Here is a 21,284-nt window from a genome sequence, read left to right on the forward strand (position 1 = left end):
TCCTTAAAGGAGCAATTCATTTTACCTACATAAAATCCCATATAGGCTGTGCAACTAGCCAAGTATATCACATCAATGGAGTTACAATTAGTATTAATGTCAAATCTAAAAACTACTTCAGTGGATGGATGTATAAATATATTCAATGGATCAACATACAAACAAAACCTACTTGTCCCACATGGTTTCATCCCCAAATCAGAGACATCAGTATATTCAAAATCTCTTCTATACCTACAATGACAAAGTTGCTTCTTTAAATATTTTTTATTTTTAAAAATGAAACTCGGTCTATCTCCTATAAAACTGGCAATATGTTCACCAGCTTGCAATATTGGCTAGTTTACCCTAATAACATTACAGATGACATTGATGTCACTAGCATAACTCAAAGGGACAGACACCCTTTTTTCATTACATTGCCCACTATTGATCATTTCAGTTAAATCAGAATCACTATTAATGTAATTCGAGGAATAATATAGTTGCGCTCTCTGTTCCCTGTGAGCAATAGTGTCTTGATACATCTCATTAATTTCATTAGGGTGATATCCCCTCAACAAAAACTCTTCACTCAATACCTGTAAATTCTGTCTAAATCTAGTGTGCGAACTACTCAACCTTGAAATTCACATACTCTGACCTGTAAGAATATTTTTAAAAATATATCCGAGATGCATACTACTATGTTGCAAAACAGCATTACATCTAGAACATTTCCTGTATAAATCTGTCTTGAAAGTATGTCCCAAACCCTCCAATATAGAAACATCCAGGAAATAAATAATTTCCCAAGAGCATTCATAGATAAACCTAAGAAAGGGGGTAGATGTATGTAAAAACTCAACAAAACTATCCAATCTTTGTGGGGTACTTTCCCACAGGAAAAATACATCATTCACGAATCTTTTGTAAAATTTCACATGCCTTGAAAAATTTGTTGGACCCATAACATATTCGAGTTCCCATTGAGCAAGTGCCATGTCGATGTAGCTATTGGCACATTGTGTGCCCATAACTATGCCAGCCTTTTGATAACATAATAAAGCTTCAAACACAAAAACATTATTATCAAGGACTATTTCTAGAAAAAGACATATTAGATCAATAGCCATTTCATCATAGTCACTGTAAACAAGATATTTTTTAACCATACTTATATCCTGTAAATTAGGGATGACGGTGAACAATGAAACTACATCCATAGTCACCATATAATACTTATTAGCCATCTCAAAAACATCAGAAAAGGTATAGAGATCTTGCACAAATTGTTTAATATCTTTTAAAACAGTGGTGGCTCGAGCAAAAACAGGTTTCAATGTTCTATCTACAAAAATGGAAAATGGCTCAATTTGCCACTCATCACCTGAGGCAATGGGTCTCAGAGGTGGGTTATGTAGATCCTTATGCACCTTCGGGAGACCTTGAAACAATGGTATTAATGGATTTTCAGTCAACAAATAATCTAACAAATCATTAGTCATCAAATGTTGTTCATAACAATCACGCACAATTGCATATACTGTTTGTTGCAGAGCCTGAATAAAATCAATATCAATAGACTGCTAAGTATCCCTATCATTCAACATCTCAAGAATAGGCATACAATAAAAATTATAGTCCATTACAATGATTGCCCAAACCTTGTCCTCTAGTTTAATCACCAAATTGTCATCATTACGTACCTCATGCAAAGCATCTGACTCAGTTCTAGTCAAATTATGAAAATGGTTCCTGGGACCATTAGCGGTGTTAAAAATCAAGTATAGATCACTCTCGCATTTCTTACAAAATGTCTTCACAGCAGAAGTCAGAGCAGGTTGAAAAGTTCTAGGCTTTCAAAAAATGTCCATGGTGGGATCATCATGAAACAAGGTCTTTAACATTAAATTTATTGCAATCTGATATTAACAACTACTTCACTAAAATTAGACCATTGCTCTAGTCTAATGTCTGATGAAGCGGTACTTATTACTGCAAAAGCGCTCACAATAAACTTTTAATTTTAGTGCCCTGCATTGCACTGTTTTGCTGTGTAATTACATATGCTAGTAGCCCTTGCTGTGGTTTGGTTCATTCTCTTATTTTTTATGTTTAGTTTACATATATTGAGGTGGTGTGAACCATTTATCCAGTTTGCTGCCATTTTTATTGGAGAAAAAAATAAGTTGTGGTCATATAAAAAAATCTATGTTAGGTTTGGTTGGTATGAAATATCGATGATATACCAGCCTTTCAAAATTTATAAACTTGATTTAAGTGACACACACATAGACTGCAGGACATTTCATGAAAGAGCATCTGTCTAAATCATACTTCAGTAAAGAAAAAAACTTCCTAAGTACTGGTCTACAAAACAAAAAGTATCAGAGCACATATAAATAAGTATAGTGTTTTGCTAGGAGATGATCCCCCACCCTAATGGTGGGAAGTTGTGCCTCCTACAACTCCTTTGCTTAGCATAGACAGCCCAGAAGTTGCTTTATCTCATATGAAAAAGTATTTCACATTTACATCTGATCTATTGAGGTTTAGGTACTTTGGGGATTAAATGGTTCTTCTAGCAGAACATGACCGGCTTTGTTCAGAAAACCACTCACTCCTGTTTAACAAATAGGCCTGATACCGAGCACATAATGTGAAAACTTAAGTGTGATCACTGCTGCTTTATCTATGTTGAAATGAGATATAAATGTTTAATAAGTATAACCAAAATCCTTCAATTTCCAAGAGATAGAATTGTTCTGATCATGAAGTACAATTTTTCTATCATTATGCAAAAGCAGGGATTTAGATACCGTGCAACTCAGTTGCAGGTAGTTCCTACCCATCTTGTATTTCAATATGCATGTGTCTGAAAAAATGGTGTGACATGTAATATAGGTTCATAGGTAAGAACTAGGCTAGCTGCCCTTGCAGGCCATTTTAAGTTCAGCCAGTTTCACTTTTTGTGTTCAAAATAACCTTTCCTATTTGGTTATAGATTGACCATACCCATTCCATGGTCGATAATTATATCTTAACCCTTATGAGAATAACTGGGATCATACCATAAATAATCTGATGAGACCCATGCATAGATTAAAGCATTTAGGAAGTGCATCTATCCATTAGTAGTAAAAAGAACAGTCCTAGGGTAAATTTTCTGTTTCCCATTCATATATCTAAGTTGCACTTAAAACTTTGTTTTATGTGGATGGGGATTATGTTAATATTCTCATGGTAAATATGCTAATATTTAAAACTCCTGCTTAAATCACACAGGTTTAAAGAAGTGATACCAGGTGCTATTGGTTTAGTGTTATATACATAATCTTGCTATAGTACTGTTTATAATACATTGCACTTTATATACTCACTTTTCTTTCACAACACAATCATCAGGATTACTGTTTTAGCACAGATGTTATATTGCATTTATTGCATAATATTGACCAGTCTATAGAGTATCACAGCTGATAATTTGAGTCTATGTTGTATACTGTAATGCATCATTATTTCACAGTATTCAGTATCAAGTACACAGGAACATTACTATAAATATTAAGTACACTAAGCATTATATATGTTGTGTAGCATTTATATACGTAATATATGTGATTTATACTTTATTGGTTATCCTTGTAAAATGACCATTGGTTTATCAGGGCTTCCTCAAAAGCTGCACAAAGCAAATCAATAAATCTACAAAATATCATCACTTTGAAAATAATAGTTTTTCAAGAATGTTTACAAGAAATAGCATTTACCTTCTTGTTCCATTGCAACATGTGCTGGTGGCGATTCTCCTTTTGTGTTGTAAGACGTAACATATATGTCATTTGACCCCAAGTCTACTACAAAATGACATTTCCCATTGATGTTACAATCTTTTATATTAGTCCTGATTCCATGACTTTGACGAAATACCTTGTATCCCAGAATCTTTTCATGGTGTTCTACGTGCCTATTTTTCTAAAATACAAAGACAACAGATTCATCAATGCTAAAATAACACTAAAGTTAATAAATATATACCTTTACTCAGCTTGTTTATGTTGGTGCTGCCCTTCTTTATTCCACATCCTAACTCAATATAACTACATCCTACAGAATAAATAAATATGTAAAAAGGACAGCAAGGAATTGTGAAACACATAAACTGAGTGCAAATCTTGGTGTGGGCTTAGCTTTTCTCATAAGCCACTGGATTAATTGTGCAGCGTTAAGTGTGGGCCCTGACAAAGATGACATTTTAGGTGAAGTTTAGCTTGAAAGCATGCCTTGGAGGATCACAGAGAGATCTGCAGTATCAGCATGAAAGTAAAAGTGAATGACCAAGACAGAAAGAAATGTCAGACAGAAATAAACATGGAGAGGATAAGAAAGAACTGAAGTGTTAACCAGAAAGTAAGCATGTGAAGGATCAGAAATTGCCAAAGTGATAGTTTGAATGTAGCCACATGTAGGACCAAAGAGAGATGAAGTTTTAGCTAGAAAGATAGCATGCGATGGACCACTCTAGAGTTAACTGGAAAGTAAGTAGGTGGGCAATGCTTTGTCTACACTAACTGCTATATCATATGCTGTAAATGACTATATACTGTATCAGTTATTCAGCCTAGGAATGCTTCTTATGGTTACCACATTTTAATGCTTCGATGTGCATTTAGGCTCAGAACCCAGCTAAGGTCACATAAAGAGCTCTACTCCTGGATGTCTAGGTGCAGAAACTGTATCACAAAGGTAAACATCCCATGTCATTTTAAAAGCACTTAATCTGTATGATAATTTAAATGTAGCTGCATCCTGTTCTATAACATGTTAAGCAGCGTTCTAAGCAAGCACTGGCTGTCATAGTAAGTTCTCAGAAAGATAACTTTATTCATCAATGGCTGTGCATTTACAACAAAGTGATGCATCCCATTATAGTAGGTGTACCCATCATTTGCTGTGTACAACTTACAACAACAGTACTGCTTAAAACAACAAGCTGTGGATTAGTTTCTCTGTTATCATACTACATCACATTCAGTAAGATCATTTTAATCAAATCAAAGCTCCAAGATTTCAGGCAGTTGTTCTCATGCATCTTAACCCATTTAGCAATTGCTGAATAAAGTAAAGCTAGACTACAATTTGGTTGATACAGCATCAGCATTATGTTATTTATCTATTTATTTATTGCTTTTGCTTACCAGGAATGTCTGAATGAGTGAAAAAAAGTACAGATACAGAGAGAAAGTAACAAGCATAAATAGGGTCTATATCAGATTATTGAAAGCTGACAAGTTCGAATCACAAAACTTCGAACTTGCAACTTCGAAATCTGACATCAAACACAAAAAAACCCCCACTAAACACCCAAAACAAAACAAAAACCACTCTACGCAGCCCCGCTACTTAAATATACCAACTCCAAGATTGCACTATAGTGCAGTAAAGGGAAATCTTCCCTTCCCACACTCTATGGCAATCTTCAATTTACGTTTAGATATTTTCAGTTTTTGAGGCTGCAAGTTTGACGTTTTGTGCTTTGAACTTGCCAGCTTTCGATATTGTGATATACACCCCATAAATACATATATACATAGTGTAATGAATGGTTTGAACCTGCAGCGGATAAAACAATGACTGAGCACACAAAAATGACAAAACAAAAAACACTGACGATACATAAGAATACTCAGCATGCAAACATATTATAATCATGATACAGACAATATAATAACATGAAAAATCATTCAACGGTAGATCAAAATGACTGTTTAGACTAACAAAGTTTAGACCTATAGTATTTTGTAAATGTAAGAGAGTGGGAAAGTAAACTTTCATAGCAATGTCAGGTTGAGGAGTAGATAAGACAGAGGATTACTGGCCAAGTAGTTATTTTAAAGCAGGATGGTATAGAGTGGATAACGATAATTTAGTAGGGATTAGCTAGCTGAGGTGCATGAGCAAAGTCATGAGACCTTTAGGTGTTTCAATAGCAGCTTGAATATATTTCTCAAGAAGCTGAACCTAGTGACTGAATATCCTAAACTACAGTATTCAACTGTACATGCTACATTTTACATCATACACTTAGCTGAAAAACAATTCTAATGTCCTAATTGCGGTTATAGTTAGCTTCTTCAAATGGCAGACAAAATAGAAAGCTAGTAAAAATGGAAAGAGTTCATCTATATATATAGACACTATAGCTAATGTTTAAAAATCTCTATACTGTCTGTGTGCAGTTAGTCTCTTTCTTCAACCTTAATAAATATTTAAAAAGAAAGTTTTTATAGTGACAAAAGACAACTTGATACTAAGTTTTATTGTTTCAGATTTTATATATATATATATATATATATATATATATATATATATATATATATATATACGTGTGTGTGTGTGTGTGTGTGTGTAAAATATATGTAGCCTAGAAAGCAACACCTCTTTTATTTTAGACTATGCCACTATATAAAAATGCAGTCATAGTATCATATGAGTTAGGTCAAATTTTTATATTACGAGCATGGCACAATGGTGCAGTAATTAGAATTGCTTTCACACACTTTCCTTTTCACTTCAGTTCCTGGCTAAGTTACATCATATGTCCTAGATTTCCTCTGTGGTTTCTTAGTAATGTTACAAATTGCCCCATGGCATATCTGGGCAGTGTGTGTGTGTGTGTGTGTGTGTGTGTGTGTGTGTGTGTGTGTGTGTGTGTGTGTGTGTGTGTGTGTGTGAGTGTGTGTGTGTGTGTGTGTGTGTGTGTGTGTGTGTGTGTGTGTGTGTGTGTGTGTGTGCACGCGTATGTGTTTCCATCACTATTTATGTATTGATTATTCAGTTTCTGGTAATTACTGGTAGGATTTCTAGACAAAATAGCATTGGGTATAGTTTCCTTGCACCTAAGATTTCATCTTTCTGCATAGTTAGAATCTGTTCATTATAACCCCTATTTATAAAATCTTCTAGGACGTCATTTATTTCTGATGCAAATCACCATCTGAAGCAAATGACCATGAATTATATTCTAAAAAAGTATGACTCATCACAAATCAATGAACAGCAGGTAATTGAGTCAAATACGATTGTTAATATTTCAGACTACCTCTTGATGCAGACTGAATTGTTACTTTTAAGTAAAGGACTAACTTTCATGCTGGTTACTTAACTGAGTACTTTACTGAAATGAGATGTTTTTACTAGAAATTTGAGAAGCGAATGGGAGGTTTCAAATTTATTTCATGTTATGACCTATAACAGAGAGGTAATTAGATTAGTGATAGTGTTAGGAGGAACTGGTCCATACTTTCTGCTTTGGACAAAATTAAAAAGCATGTGACTGATAAACCAAATACTGTTTTTAAACAAACTCAGGCTTTCAAACAATAGCTATGTTAAAAGAACTTGAGTTAACCAAATTTTATTAAAGCATATATTTCAAAGAGCAAGCATGGGAAAGAGCTGTGAAGGCAATCCTTTAATTATGGCAGAAAATATCCTCAGTACATTAACATAATTTTTGGCACCTAGAAACCCTGGGAAAATCCCCATATCAATGCGATCATGACTATGTTTACATTAACTGTCTGTTTATTGTTGGACTTTTACATTTTGAACAGTGAGACGATCTTTTATTAATTTTACTGCTCAGCATCCATCTGGAACTTACCTGCCTCACAGATTATTTTCAGCATGGTGGCTACACCTTCCTCTGAGTACAACAGGCAGGCCACTCTTTACACTGCAATCCAAATAATAACTTCTCCCACATATGCAGTGTTATCAGATACTGCAGATTTAAAGGCATCCAGCCTAAAACAGGACCAGTAGCTGCAATCCCTATCTCAGAAACTCGAACAGCAGAAGGCAGAACTAACTGAGTAGAAAGAAACATCCCTGCTTCTACCCACACAGATTGGCAATCTCCATTTAAAGACACATCATATGTAACTAAAACTTGGCGATTTGGAGAATAGGAGCAGGAGAAACAATCTACATTTTAATGGATTGCCAGAGGGGAAAGCAGGTAATGATTCAGTAGCATGTATTAAAAAGAAACCTAAGGCGTTTCTTAAACCTAACCTTGCCTGTTGAAAGGGCACATAGAGTAACATCTAGAAATAAATTATTATTGTGCATTTTTTAGATTATTTGGATAGAGAGTTTGCACTTTGTAAGTACAGGGAGCTGGGTGATGGACTAGTAGCTATTTGCTGGAGTACAAGTGAGAGTGTCTTGTTTCAGAAATGGAAAGCCGTGGGACCTTATATTAGGAGAATAAGGGACATTAGAGCTACCTGTCATCTCAGATTTCCTGCAACACTTCATATTACATAAGCTGGGCAGCTGTCTATCTTTAAACGATGGAGGAAGTGGAAGCTTTCGTAAATACTGTAGTTATGCAATCCTCCTCGAATGTAAGAAGCTGGAGTTCGGGAGTGGAGCTTGATGAGATTGGCAGGAAGGGGAAGTGTTCTACCCATCCTACACTATTCTCTCACAGTAAATCCCACCTCACCCCCCAGTAGAAGCAGAACGCATCTTCTGTACCTAAACCCTTGTCGGACCAGTCATGTCTTAGAGCTAAATCAAAACATCTCCTCTTTCAATCTGCCTTTTCGACTAGTAACAGATTTGATTCACTAGTGGAAATGGAAAGAAAAAACATGGAGAAAGATTTTGTGGTATTGTTGCAGAACAATACCACCCTGGTTGGTCTGCGCATGAGTGGGAGCGCCTTGTGTGACTGACATGCCAAATGACTGTGATGTTGTATGCAAATGACGCATGATTGACTGTCATGCAGATTTGACAGTGACATCATGCATACTTTGGTTGCTTTGAAGTTTCAAAAGTTTTGAATGGAGATCATGGTACAATGTGGGGAACAGGAAATGTACCATTTTCTTCAATGTAGTGCAATCTCAGAGTTGCTATATTTAATTTGCAGGGGGTGTGAGGGCCACAGCACCCCACAAAAATTTTTAAAAAAATATTACTTGGTGTTATAGTGCTGTTTCTTTAACATTAGGTAATTGCAGTGACCCCTGAGCTAGTGCTCTGAATACCCAATTAATATTCATGCAGCCAGTGAAGACATCAACATAAATATCCATTTGTTTTTCGAACACATCACTGAGTGTTGGGTGGTGTTGGGTGGTGGGCAGGGTTTAGGGTGGACTTGCTACTGTGCACCTGGAGAGGTACTGCTCTACAACATCGCCCTCAGCTGATAAGCTTACAAAAGGTTCCCACCCACCTAGATCTGTTTTGCAGCCTCAGACAGTGATTTGTCTTTCTTGGAATGAGAGGCCTATCTACTAATTTGAAACAGAAAGCCTGTATTGACCTTTGGTAAAGATTAAAGGCTGATATTGCCTTTTTCAAGAAACAAAACTGTGATTTACTGTATATCACAAAAGATGGAAAGATTGGGAATATATAATTGTCTTACTAAAGCTAAAAGGGGAGTTTCTATATTAGTACACAAGTAGATGAGGTGAATGTTGTACTCCTTTGTGAAATCTCCACATGGTCACTGGCTGGTAGCCAATGTACATACATTAGCTTAAACTCACCAATGCCTACAAGCTCATCCACAAACCTTCTAGCTGCCCCCTCTCTCTCTCTCTACCACATTAGCCCCCTACATTCCAACCCGCTCACTCAAATCAGAAAACCAAAACCTCCTACAAATCTATAAACCTTCATGAACTCCGGGCCACCTCCTGCTTTTCTGCCCCATTTCTAAACTATGGAACTCTCTCCCTCCCACTCTTCGCAATACCCCTGACCACACAAAATTTAAATCCCTCTTGTCCTCTTATCTTACTGCAAAATGGATATGTCCATTCCACTCCCCAACATAACTTCCCTCTAGCCACTCACTTTAACCACCTCTGCTACAACTACTTCACATACCTAGTACAACAGCTCAACTAGACCCTTTCAGGACAGTCACCTACTACACCCACTTTCTCTCTGACATAAACTTTGTCTCAAAAAAAAAAAACTTATTTCACCTGTATCCTCATTTGTCTGTATTAAATACTATGTTATCATATTCATTTTATTGTAACATAGTTTGTATTTCTCTGAAAATTGACTTTATGATTTCACATTGTATTTTTTGCTGTATTTCTCTGAAAAATTGATTGTATAGATTAATTGCCTGTAACTGTCATGGGATCTTTTCTCCCCTGGCCTCCACTGAAAACAGGCTCTATGTGGCCCAGTGGACTTCCCCAGTTATCAAACTGAAATAAATAAATAAATTATTTTATGTTCCTAATAAAGATGACCCATAACCTTTACTTAAATTCAAAGAAGCAATTTTAGGATTTAAGGGTAAAACTGTTATTTTTGGGAGGAGATTTTAACTCTGTTCTGAATCGTACTATTGACAACCTCCCAGTAGGAAGGAATAGAACACCCAAAGTAACTCAGGAGTTTCAATATTTTGATCAAGATCTTCAACTAGTAGTTAGGTGGAGGTCCTTGTATCCTGAGGACAGAAAAGTTACTTTTTAAGCTCATGCCTATAATACTGCTAGCAGATTTGACAATATTTTTATCAGTTCATATAGATTAAAAGGAGTAGCATAGCTAGGGTGAGACAAGAGGGGCAACTGCCCTGAATGCAAATTGTAGGAGGGCACGATCAGCCAGTCCTGATCACTCTTTCATGCAATACTGACTTTTAAAAAAATTGCAGTCAAACCTGACCACTGTAGCCCTGTCTGTGTGGTCTAAACTGTAGCAATTATTTGCTACATTGTAGCACAAAGTTTGCTACAGTTTAAAGGTAAAAAAATCTTTTTTTTAAACTAAAATGAGAGGCTGTAGTCTTCAAGGGAAGAGCTAGGGAGGGGGGTATACCACTTACATGTATCAGTTTATCACAGTGAAGAGCTATTTTTTTTTTTTTTGCTCTTCAATTAAAGAGCTGAGTGGGAGGCTTGCTGGGACATATTACACTTCTGATTAAGAAGAGTGGTAGAGGTTGGATATGGGTCATCTGCTTTATCAGATCACAGTTACATGAAGGCAAACATTATGTATTCAGACATCCTACACCCCAAAACCCCATGGAAATTCAATATTTTACTACTGAAATCTTCTGAAGCTTAAGCTAATTTACTAGGTGATATTGTTAATTTTTGTCATGTCAGAGATAATGATACGGTACATCATAACTTTAGCTGGGAGTCCTTTAAAGAATTAATTGGATTAAAACTAGTTTCCTAAATAAGAGACAGAATACCCTATTTCAACCAAAAATTCAACAACTGGAGAATTGGATTTCAAAATTAGAAGCAGAATATAAAACATTTTCTAAGGGGACCAAATATCTTAGTGCCCAAATTTTGCAATGTAAGAGGGAATGTAAAGCCTTGCAGTTTAATTATCTTCAGAGGAAATAGGAAAGGTGGCAACTTTTTGCATGGCCAAGGGGATTACAGCTCCTAAACTTTAGTGTAATGTCTAATGGAAAGAAAGAGGGAAGTATCTGTATCTGTACTGTCTGTTATAGATGAATCAGGTAAACTCTATTATGACCCTTACGTAATTAATAAAATGAGTAGTCCGTAATATGAATGGCTCTATAGAGTATCAAATAAGACCAAAGATATGATGATTACATACTTTTTGAATGAGATTAAACTGCCATAATTGCAAGATCCTGACTTTGCTCTTTTAAATTGTACAATTACTTTAGAAGAAACAGCAGCTTGTATTATGGAGCTACCTAATAGGAAGGTGTCAGGCACCAGCAGAATTGTATATGTCTTTTAAATATTTCCTTACACAGCCTTTATTAAATGTTCAACTCTCTGTGAAAGAAAAAGGCTACTTTCCATCTAATAGTTGACTAGCCATTATAGTTCTTCTTCCTAAGCTTACAAAATCTAATCTAGTTGTGGAAGATTTTAGGCCTATTTCTCTTCTACAGTCAAAGACAAAGATTCGCACAAGAAAGATTGGAGGGGATTCTTCCTTCTTTAATACATCTCTCACAACAAGGTTTTGTTAAAGGTAGACAAGAAGGCTCAGAATTAATTTTTCTATGGTTAAATATGGTTCAACTATCTAGAATAAAGTTTGCAAACTTACCTATGACAGCTTTTTTGTTATAGATTTTCATAAAGCATTTGATTGTCTTAACTTGGAATTTCTTTGGGCGGCTCTTAAAGTATATGGGTTTAAGGTGGACTTTCTAGAAATATGTAAAATTCTGTATTTTGAACCCATGGTACAAGCGGTACTTAGTGATATAGCATCCTCTCCATTTATTCTATGTAGAGGAGCTAGGTAGGGGTGCCCACTCTCCCCTTTGCTAATTATTCTGGTTATAGAAATTATGATGTTTTATTTATGGCAGAATTATTCACATTGTGGTGTTCAAGTTAATGCCTCTACACTGGCGTGCGTCTTCATCGTAGTTTGCAGATGACAGTGTTGTTTGGCTACCTGACCCATAACAAAGTTTAATGTCAGTATACTTAGGGCCTTTGAACACTTTGGGAATATTCTGAGTCTTAAAATAAATCTGAAAAAGTCTACACTCCTTCCATTGAACCAGAAAAGTAGAGCCACTTTTTCCAAGGTTGTCTAATCTCTAAATCCCTGTACAAACCACTCAAAAATACATAGGTATTATTTTATCCTATGACCTTTCTCAATTATTAGAATTAAACTTGAATCCTTCTTTAATGACCTTAGGCTTCTTTTTGATCATTGGAAATTACTTAATCTCCATTTCTGGCAAAATCTAATGCTGTAAAGATGTTTTGTCTTCCTAAATTAATTTTCTCTGCAGTGCACCTTCCAGAACTTTACTAACTGTCATATCCTAAAAAGTTACAGACAATAATTGCCTCTTTTCTCTCGGAAACTCACCCTGGCCATGTAGCTCAGAAGAAATTATTCATTGGCAAGAAGGATGGGGGTCTAGGATTGTAGTTATGCTAAAGCTGCTGTTTTAGCTACATATTGGCAGGCCTGGGCACTCCCCAGTCCTGTTTGGCTTAACCAGAACTTGAAGTTACTTATCTCTCCAATACTATCCTAACCCGTAAGGATAGCAACATGATCTGGGACCCTAAGGGGTTGGGAGGATAACCTACAGAAGACTCTATTAGTTTTAGACTTAAGTGCAGATGGTGGATGGATGTGGGAGAGGATACGGTCCTCCCCTAGATACTGTATTGATCATTATTGGTCTTCCTGGCTCCAGCATGAGTTTATATATTGGATGGATTTGATTAACAAAAGCAGCTCCAGTGTTTTTTCACATGATAGCAATGTAGGGAAGTAAAACCAAATTTTACTCCACGATTATGGCATTTTTTTCAATTGAGATCAGTTTGTAGTAACATTGTAAAGGATAAGTTAAGAAACTCCTCTCCAACAAAGATCTCCTGGTTTGATTATTTGTTTTCAGATAGGAAGTATTTAAAAAGGTTGATTTCTAGGTGTTATGATCAGCTTACTCATGTTAATAAACAGGCTTTGGAAGAAGTCAGAAATAAATGGAAATCCACTCTTCAGGTGCACATTACTGAAGATCAATGGAAAAATATAATATCCTGATGGGTCAGTTTTATAATATCCCCATGGGGGCAGTTTTATAATATCCCCATGGAGGCAGTTTTATAATATCCCCATGGGGACAGTTTTAATCAGCTCCATTATTGTTTTTTACACAATTTAAACTTGTCCATTTCTAGCAAGATACTCTCTTTTACTTCAGCATAGAGGACTAATGATTAAGAGTGACTGATGCAAATGTAAAGAAGGAGGACTATCTTCATATGATCTGGACTTGTGCAATATGTAAGGAATTGTGGTCTAGGGTAGCTGAGGCAGCGAGATGGGCCTTAAAGGTAAATCTACCCCCCCCCCATCTAGAGTACAATTTTGGATCTTAGGGATAGAAGATAAAGCTTATCCTTTAACAGGTGGTAGGAAGATATGGATGAGATTAGTGATGTTGGTTTTTAAGGCTATATTTTTTAAAACTTGGAAAATAGGGCCTGTAGACCTGGACAAGCAGTTTTACATATATGAACATAAACTCCTATACTCTTTTATAAAGATTCTAAGTATGCCTCACTTTTTAATGAATATGGGAATGTGTTTTTATTCTGTTTCACAAATACTGTTTAATGTTCCAAGGCTCATTAGAGGCATTGTATGTATGTTTACTGAATGATGCTCCCCTTCTCTGGAATAAACTTCCTGTACAGGTTAAAGAGTGTTACTCTATAGCTCCTTTCAAATGAACCCTAGATGACTGAATGGGCTAACTGGCCTCTCCCTCTTTGAGAAAGGAGGTAAAGCCAGAAGGTGGTTATTGCTAAGGTGTACATGGTCAATAGCCTTAAAACTGATGAAACAGCAGTGAATCGCTAGGTCACATGATTAAGAGCAGATGTTAAGCCTGATTTGAACTCAGCAATAAGTCTAAACCCAATATTAAAGAATAAGCAGCAATGTGTTAAAAAATAATATAATAATAAAAACAATCTGGCATATACTCAGAATATTCCTTATATTTTATGTTATTTTGTGTATGTATATATATATATATATATATATATATATATATATATAAAATAAGTCATGATCAGTGTGGAGGACTCCAGGAAAAGCAAACTGTGGATAAATGTGTCCAAAGAAACACAGAATTCCAATACAAGCAGGGCAAGACCATTAGCAAGGGAGGAAACAAGGTCATAGAAACTTAGCATCGGGTTAAAGAAAAGGTGAAGAGGGAAATTAGAGAGAACATTTCAAACACTGAGCTGCCATTATTCAGAAAGGAGTGAGAAACCAATGCCCCTATGCCATCAAAATCAAAGAAAATCAATGCCAAATGAGGTTCCAGAAATGGTACAAGAATGAATTTATTAAAACAACCTGAAAAAATAAAATGAGCGCTTTCATGTCATACAAGATACTTCATCAGAATAGAATGGTCCTAGCACAGAGCCATTAAATAGTGCATAAAAGACTTCATTGGTAGTTGGTTAATTAATTAATAAGACCCATAGTATTCTTTAAAGGGCCAGACAACAAATGCACAATAATATGCAATGATACACATAATCCTTGCCAAACAAAAAAGCAGCACAACAAAGTGCATTGAAACATTTATTGTTTAAAAATAATAGCGTAAAAAATATATAACAAATGAAAGAAAAGTTTTGTAAAAACTTGCGTTTTAATTTATTAGCCTTCAGTGTTAAAACAGGTGTAATTGACACACAGTCATTCAGACCAGAGGGAAAGGTAGCCCCCAGTTTAAATTGCCAATGCAGTTCACGTACTTTAAAGGATAACAATGGGATTCTACTATTAAATGCTCAACTTCTGTCCTTTTTCTCCCTATTTACTGTCCCTGCTATGAATAAACAACAATACAGCATTTTAAAATATTTTAAATCAACTGTTTCTCTCCACTAGAACAGTACCTTAGTGCATTGTGGTAGTTTCACTTTCAAAAAACTTTTATCCTGCCCTGTAAAAGCTTGCTGCCATCTCCAATTCATTGATGTCATCAAGGCCAATGAATACAAGTAGTTTTCTGGCCAATTCCCTCACAAAACTGATATCACCATGACCGTCCTAAAACCCACCCATGCTGTGATGTCACAGCTCCCTGGTCCTTTCCCAACTCATACAGAAAGTAAAGGATAGAACAAGGAAACAGTACATGAGTCAAGTCTCCTGCTATGAGCTGTCAAGCACAGCAGGTAACAGCTCAAATTACCCTTAGCACTTTGACAGCTAGGAAACTTAGGTGTGAAGGGGGGTGGGAGATGAGTCAAACTAGTACAATTCAGGCTTCACAAAAGGCTGCAATTTAGCCATTCTAAAAATAAGTAGCAGTAAAAAGAACTTTGAAAGTCTGTTCTATGGCACTTGCATTGTTTGTGTTTTAAGTAGTCATTGAATGGCATGAAATGTTACTTAAAACTAACTGATTGAAAGACAGCAGTGTATGCATGTAAAATCAATGCAGTGACAGGAGCTTTAGGAAGAAACAGGCCTGTGTGATGTAATTTTTTATAGACAAGCACTAGATTGTGGGATACATAGAGGTAGAGTAAACAATCAGAATTACTTCGAGATACCAGATCCCATATGATCAGACTCAGAAATTATGTATTCAAATATTTAAAACTTGTAAATAGCCCCGGAGTGGTGTTAAAATGTAGGAAACACCAAACCATGATGAAATAAACATGTTTTTTGAGTCTGTGGGTGCAGTTTTCCTTTAAGTAATTCTTCCAGTCCCACCCTCTGGGATCCAGTGTGATCTTTTCTAAAATGCAAAAGTGAAACTTGCTATAACTGTTACATTGGTTGGAATGTCTATACAGAACACTTTTCTCATTCTTGCTGGCAATATCGTGTGTGTGTACATAAATACGTGTTCTGAGAGCTCACTCAGTTTTTCCAACATAGAATGCTGGACATCCTGCGCACATCGCTAGGTAAACTACCCTTTGAGATGTATAGTTACCAGTATGAAAGGTGATCTTTGTTTTTATTACATTTCCTAGCACCACAACTTGGTTCCTAGTAATGTATGTGCACTGGCTGCACCATCCGCATTTAATAGTGCCCTTGGAAATCTTAGAAAGGGAAGCATGTTTATTTTCCATCAATCTCTTGAAATCTGGGGCAGTTGTTGAAATAAATACCAGTTTAGGCCCCACTAATGAATATAATTCAGGGTTGGTTTTAATTTTTTTTTAATCTCTTTGATTTCCTTACAAAATTAATTGTATTTAACTACTAATACCCTTTCATATTTATGCTTGTCTTGTCCTGATGTGTTAGTTATATCAGGACCCAAAAGGGATTTATACCTATTACCCTTCATTATACACGTATGACAACAAACTGTCCAAAAGGTGTTCTGTATACCCCCTTGCTAAAAACATTTCCTTTGACTTGGTTAACTCATCCCAGACATCCTCCCTATGTGATGTCATATGAGCCACCCTGATTGCTTGTCCCTTTACTAGACTCTTTTTCTGTCATATAGGGTCGCAACTTGTAATCTGTAAATAGGAATTACAAAATGTTTGTTTCCTGTAAATATTTGATTTGAAACCTGTGGGTGTGTGAAGTGACTGTGTCTAAACAATGTATTCTTTCTTTATTCCATAAGTAAGTGAATTGAAAAAAAATTAGTGGTCCTGTTCAGGTAGTCTGTATAGGTGTGGATTTCCTTAGCTTCGCCATCCCATAAGACAAATACATCATCCAAAAATCTTACATGTCAATGCAATCTGTTTGCAAAGTGGCTGTCAAATACAAACTGTTTTTCCCAACCCAAAAGCACCAAATTGACAAAACGAGGAGCATAGGATGCTCCAATAGCCACAACTCTTATTTGCTGAAAAAATCCCCTTCAAAGTAAATGCAATTGTGTTCTAAAAATTAAAGACATATGTTCCAAAATGAGGTTGATCTTATCATTTTAAATGTTAGACCAGTGCATCAGACTATAGTGGAATATTCTAAACCCTTATTTTTGGGTATAACAGTGAAAAGGTCTTATCTATCTATAGTTAGAAAAATTTGATTTTCTTTCCAAACATGGTTCTTCAAATGACCTAAGAAGTCTCAAGAATCCTTTATGAGGTGAGGTATGACCTTGTACACATGTTTAGTCCATGTGTTGATGAACACGGCTAATGGGTAGGTCTTATACCCAGTAGCAGAAATTATTAGTCTAAATGGGGTCATAGTGAATCTTTGTGGATTTTAGGGATACTGAAAATCATAGGTATTATAGGATTACAGTTGAAAAGAAACTGGTAAGTTTCCATCTCAATACGTTGGTTTAATAAGTATTCCCCTACCTATAAGTCAATCCTGTGATGTGCTATATTTATCTGGTTTCTAGAAACAGGGTATAGATCAGGATATTTCATTGTACAGTAGTTATTAGGCATTAGGCAGGTGTAAAGAATAAAACAGGCCTAGAAATTATGCTTAATTTATGCATACATCTTAGAAAAGCAGAAACAAAGAATCTTTCATTGAATGTTGACCTTGCTAACTAAGAAATGGTATTTCATTTATGCATACATTTCAGAAAAGCAGAAACAAAGAATCTTCCACTGAATATTGACCTTGCTGGCTAAGTGAAGATTGCAGATAGTTCTTGTTATATTCCTTTTCAAGGGAAGATTGCAGACAGTTCTTATTGTTATCTGCAAAGAGTTTTTCATTGCAATTAAAACTATCCATGTATATGGTTTAAAATGTATAAAGTATATATATATATATATATATATATATATATATATATAAAAACACTGTTATTGTTAAATATGTTTTGAAAGTCTATATTATACAAAGATATTTGATGTTAACGAGCTATGAGATTTTTACAGATTTGGGGAAGCATTTTTACATGAAAACTTATGTGAGTCTAAATCATATTTTTCTGTTCATAATTCTGGAGACATGAATAAACTAACTTGTAGTTCTAAACTCACTGTTTCCATGTTTGTGAAAACATCTTAATGTTCCTCAAACTAATTCAACATTAAAATACTCTCATGGATCTTGTGATGTTCATTTGCCACAGATTCTGACCATCTGGGCTTTAACAAACTGTTCACATTTCTAATATGTAATAAGATTTTAGATGTAATATGCTGTGTTGGCATACCTCCATTTTGGAATTCATACACTAAAGGCTATCAAGACAAATATATTTTCCCCGAGCAGTACATACCTGTTTGGTAAGTTTTTTAAACAATTTATGATGAAGATTGTGAAAATATTATATCCATCTACTAGAACCCTCAGTAATATACCTCTTCCCAGGAGCTCTGGTCAATATTTCATGAGAGCATTGACAAAACTATAAATGATAATTTCCCATACCCATTTAGAAGTAGAAAACTTTCATGCAATATTGCTATTGCCAAACAAAAAATTGTTAACAAAATATATATAAAGTATATCAATCGGTTGACCTAAAGACATAGATAAGTAGGGCAATAAAACAGCTACAAGAGACAGATTACCTCAATAAATCAACATATGAAACACCCCTGTAAATAATGCCAAGGCCAAAAAAGTTTTCTTTAATTATGACAAAAGTGATATAGCAGTTGACAATGTTCTGTGCCAATTAAAATACAAAGGCAAGCAGGCAGGCAACTATAGAATCTGAGACAGTAGCTATCTTTTCACAAGCATTTGGGAACTGCAGGGAAACTATTGTTGACTTACCATGGCAAAAATGAATATTTCAGTCTTTGAATGCCCTTGATTACCAAAGAAATGGTGAAAAGGGTTATTACCAAATATAAAAGCAAACAGTGCAACAGTTCTATTTAGTTTTGCTACAATTTTTATGAATAAAATAGGAATCTTTTTCTCCAAGGTTTTAACTCTAATTTTCCATAATATTCTCTAAAGTGGTCATATATCATTTATATAGAAGAAAATATTGTAGCACCAATCCTTACAGGTGGAAATCAAAATAATTATGCTTGTTACATGGCAAAAAAGGATTACTAGTATAACCAGCACAATAGATGTGTAATTGAGGCTTTTATGGATTCACATGAGGTATTAATTTATCATTCGGCAGCTATTTCTACTGAGAAAGCTCAATATCACTATAACAGTCATTTCCTTACAGAATGACATTAAAATTACTAAACTAATGGGAAGTACATGTTTGAAACAATCACAATTAATCACAAAATTGGTGTAATGAATTATGACTAAATCTAACTGAGTAGCTTTCATCCAGTCCCTAAGGTACATTCTGTATTCTTCATGCAAAGGTTATGCTGATTTTGGAAAAAAATTCTGAAAGATCATGTGATCTTTTGTAATGAAGCAAAAACCATGTGGATTTTTTGGTTCGTCCAATAAAGACTTCTGGGTATTGATTTTTTCCAGGCCTTGGTATTATTATTTTGGCTGTAAAAAATATGTTCCATATGTGAGGTGCTCCTAGTGTATTAATATATATTTCTATATATTGTCTGTGAATCGGGGTTTTGCCTGGTCACCTCAAGCTAGTGAGAACATGCTTATCGATTTTTTTATCTGCTGTACATAGCAATGAATTTAACTCTATTTACTTTAGTGGTGTTCATACCTACTCATGTTGTAGTACACAACAGCATTAAAATTATATCACCAGTTCATGACTTCTTAGAGTAACCATATTATTTCATAATATTCAAGCACTATTCAAAGATAAGCATGATACCACTATAGCTAACACTATAGCATTTAACTTATAAAATTAATGCTCTCCAGTTTACTTTCTTGGAGTGAGGTGACATGGCATTATCTGATAACACAAATAATGGCTTTTAGTGTTGTTATGTTGAAGTATAACTGTTACTGTTGTGTGATGTTAGGATGTTCTCAAATATAAGTGGTGGTACCAGTGCCTTCATGTACTGGAGGAAGACATGCCCTGGCCTACATTAACAGTTGTTTGTTTCATGAACTTGATGATGCATATTGAATATGCATGCTGCTCATCATGCTTACATGGTTCCAAGCACCGTTTCATGGCCAGCAATAGTGTCGGTGGCACTGAAACAGTGCAGGAAGCATGAGCACACAATGTACAAAAAATACTTGCTTGTAGGCAAACATATTACAAGAGCACATGTGGACAGCTTATATGAAGCAAAGGCAAGTGATTTTAAGCATGCAGATGCAGGGAACATACAACTGAGATAATTTAAATGGAATACAATGTGAACAGTGTATGGTTAATTATGAGGGGAGGATAAATGGAAATACGTGATCATTTAATACATTCAAATATGATGATCTGAGAAAGAAACATTTTCAATAGGAAGATGTCCATATTGATGGTAATAATAAATAATCCTGTTTAAATTGTTTACCCATGTACATAAATTAGAAAAATACATGCTAACAATAGATATGAGAGGGGCACAATGCAGTATTATAACAAAATAAAGTAAATACGATATTAATGTTGATAAAATGCCAAGCTGAGATAACTGGTAACAAGGACAGTAGATACATTAGGGGCCATTTGCATAAGGTGCAGTTACTGGGTATGATGTGTATGTACCAGGAATGTATGTGTGATAACTGACTGTATTGCTGTATCCTCCTCTACAGCCTATATGAACAAGGCATGAGTCATGCATCAGCTGTGTCATGCACAGCCAAAAGGGACATGTTTTAACATTTGCATTGCACAACCATAAATAGGGAGGTACATTACATTAGCATGTGTTAGACAAGCATGCTTTATATAC

At 35.3% G+C, this 21,284-nt stretch overlaps 1 protein-coding gene across 1 annotated transcript in view; it reads right to left on the reverse strand.

Annotated features, from left to right (window-relative positions):
- LOC122814203 (interleukin-31 receptor subunit alpha-like) overlaps window positions 1-21,284 on the reverse strand; it is a 247,493-nt gene that overhangs the window by 203,442 nt on the left and 22,767 nt on the right. The window contains exon 3 of the mRNA XM_044086807.1: window positions 3,753-3,957. Coding sequence (XP_043942742.1) covers window positions 3,753-3,957 — 205 coding nt within the window. The remainder of the gene's footprint in view (window positions 1-3,752; window positions 3,958-21,284) is intronic.

This window comes from Protopterus annectens, chromosome 10.part0, assembly GCF_019279795.1.
Source record: "Protopterus annectens isolate FY-2018-M chromosome 10.part0, PAN1.0, whole genome shotgun sequence".
Classification (NCBI taxonomy): Eukaryota; Metazoa; Chordata; order Ceratodontiformes; family Protopteridae; genus Protopterus; species Protopterus annectens.